The sequence below is a fragment of the Austrofundulus limnaeus genome, unplaced genomic scaffold, assembly GCF_001266775.1.
Source record: "Austrofundulus limnaeus strain Quisiro unplaced genomic scaffold, Austrofundulus_limnaeus-1.0 Scaffold505, whole genome shotgun sequence".
Classification (NCBI taxonomy): Eukaryota; Metazoa; Chordata; class Actinopteri; order Cyprinodontiformes; family Rivulidae; genus Austrofundulus; species Austrofundulus limnaeus.
The window spans coordinates 144971-147098 of NW_013952907.1; the positions used below are offsets into that span (position 1 = coordinate 144971).

General features: G+C 41.3%; 1 protein-coding gene across 13 annotated transcripts in view; it reads left to right on the plus strand.

The window, feature by feature from the left end:
* Positions 1-2128, plus strand: part of cadps2 (Ca++-dependent secretion activator 2) — a gene marked incomplete at its 5' end in the record, with an annotated part of 178988 nt that overhangs the window by 144315 nt on the left and 32545 nt on the right. For 11 of the 13 annotated variants that reach the window (XM_014025857.1, XM_014025862.1, XM_014025860.1 and 8 more), the window contains 1 exon segment: positions 1973-2047. In XM_014025857.1, coding sequence (XP_013881311.1) covers positions 1973-2047 — 75 coding nt within the window. 13 annotated transcript variants of the gene reach the window in all.

Genomic DNA, 2128 nt, shown 5'->3' on the forward strand with positions numbered 1-2128 from the left:
GCGTGGATGGAGAGTATGGACGCGTGGATGGAGAGTATGGACGCGTGGATGGAGAGTATGGACGCGTGGATGGAGAGTATGGATGCGTGGATGGAGAGTATGGACGCGTGGATCGATAGTATGGACATGTGGATCGATAGTATGGACGTGTGGATCGTTACAATGGACGCGTAAATCGATAGTATGGACGCATGGTTCAAAAGTATGGAAGCGTGGATGGAGAGTATGGACGCGTGGATCGACAATATGGACGCGTGGATGGATAGTATGGATGCGTGGATCGATAGTATGAACGCGTGGATCGATAGTATGGACGCGTAAATCGATAGTATGGACGCGTAAATCGATATATGGGCACGTGGATAGATAGTATGGACGCATGGATAGATAGTATGAACCTGCGGTTACTAGTGTAAAGTTTAGATGGGAGATTTATTGAATTGATTTCTGATTTAACTTTCCTTCTTTAGCATCACATCTTTCACCCACCCAATCATCTCCAGACTATGTTGGTAAAAACAGCCACCTGACCAAAGAGAGATACAAGTTGAACAGTTTTTTGTTTAGCATTATCATCCTCAAGCAGAACAAAGAAACCGGTTAAAAACATAGGAGTCACCACAGTTATGAAGAGTTGCCTGTGTCTCCAAGCTGTTTCCTCAGTACACAATATTATCCACTCTCCCTACATAAATTATTTTACTAAGTTTTATTTGACTGACTTTATCATTTTTACAGGAACAGAACTATACATGACGCTGCCTCTGAATCTGCACCAAAACATGTCAGCAAGAGAAATGCTGCTTCTCTCCCTCAATTTCTAGGATTTATTTTTTGGGAAATAAAGTAAACTGACTCACAAAGTAAAATGTTTGATGGATAAAGTCTTTAGTTTGTGTTTTATTCTTTGTTTTATCTTGTTTGTTTTTATGCTAATTAGCCTGATGTCATTCTGAAGCTCAGGTCAGCAGGAGGGTGTTAGGGGTCGTGTTAAACTTGTGGTTGAAGTCAGACCTAAAAGTTTTCCTTCAGTTAAAGCAGCAGCAGTGAAAATATCTCAACAAGCAGAAAAATGTCAAATGTTTTCAGAAGAAATAATTGTTCTTTTCAAATTTTGATTTGTATATGGCAAAGCGCAAACAACTTCCTTTATTCTTTGCTTTTAATGGCTGCAATACTGCAAAAAGAAGGCAGCTGTGTTAAAAAGGGTAAAAAAGTACTCAAGATTAGCCAAATGAGGCTCTAGGAAAGCTGCCCATTGGCAGACTTGTTGATGTGGGGGGGGGGGGGGCTAAATTTGGCAATGACCTCCCCAAACTTGCAGTTGTTAGTGATATGTGTGCTTTGTTGATTGAATTTTTTAATTTGGGTTTTCTTTAGACAACCAGTGAAAGGGCATTGTTGCCGCTGCCATTCAGTCCTTAGCCTCGGCCTTTTTTTCTCTCATTCCTTCAAGGGAGAAGGTGCCATGAATAATTTTTTTTCATGCATGTGGCTGGGGGCAAACACGATGTAAAATGGCAGATTAATTGAATCTTGCATGAGCCTTTGGTCCTCCCAGCAGGACCAGTGCTTTAGAGGAATCTAAAGCTGCTTTAATTGATGGAAGACACAAAAAGTATCCTTCAGATTCCTTTGCTTTTCCAGCGCTGATGGGAATTTTATTCAGCAGCATAATGCATCCTATTAGCTGTTTAACTCAGCACTGTTACATGGATGGTGTTTTTTATTCATTGCCAGGGTGGGCAGGTGCACGTGCACATGTGCACGTTTCTGCGTGGTTGGGCAACTTCATGCAGAGTTAGAAAGGTTTTTATTTCTGTCTTTTCCAGCACAGAGAACAAAGAAGCATTTCAAAGCTGACTAACACTTCCATAAAAATAACAGACGATTGTTTTTATCCCCTCCTTGTCTCCAACATAAACATGTCTTCAATCCTAATGTGTCCAACTGTCCCCCACCATCTCCACAGCAGCAGTACCACTCAAGAATCGATGTTCTGATTGATGAGACCTTCAAAGAAATGATCTCCTCCCTCATTTCAAAGGTACCAAAGGTTTTTGTCCTAAAACTAAACGTGTGTGTGTGTGTGTGTGTGTGTGTGTGTGTGTGTGTGTGTGTGTGTGTG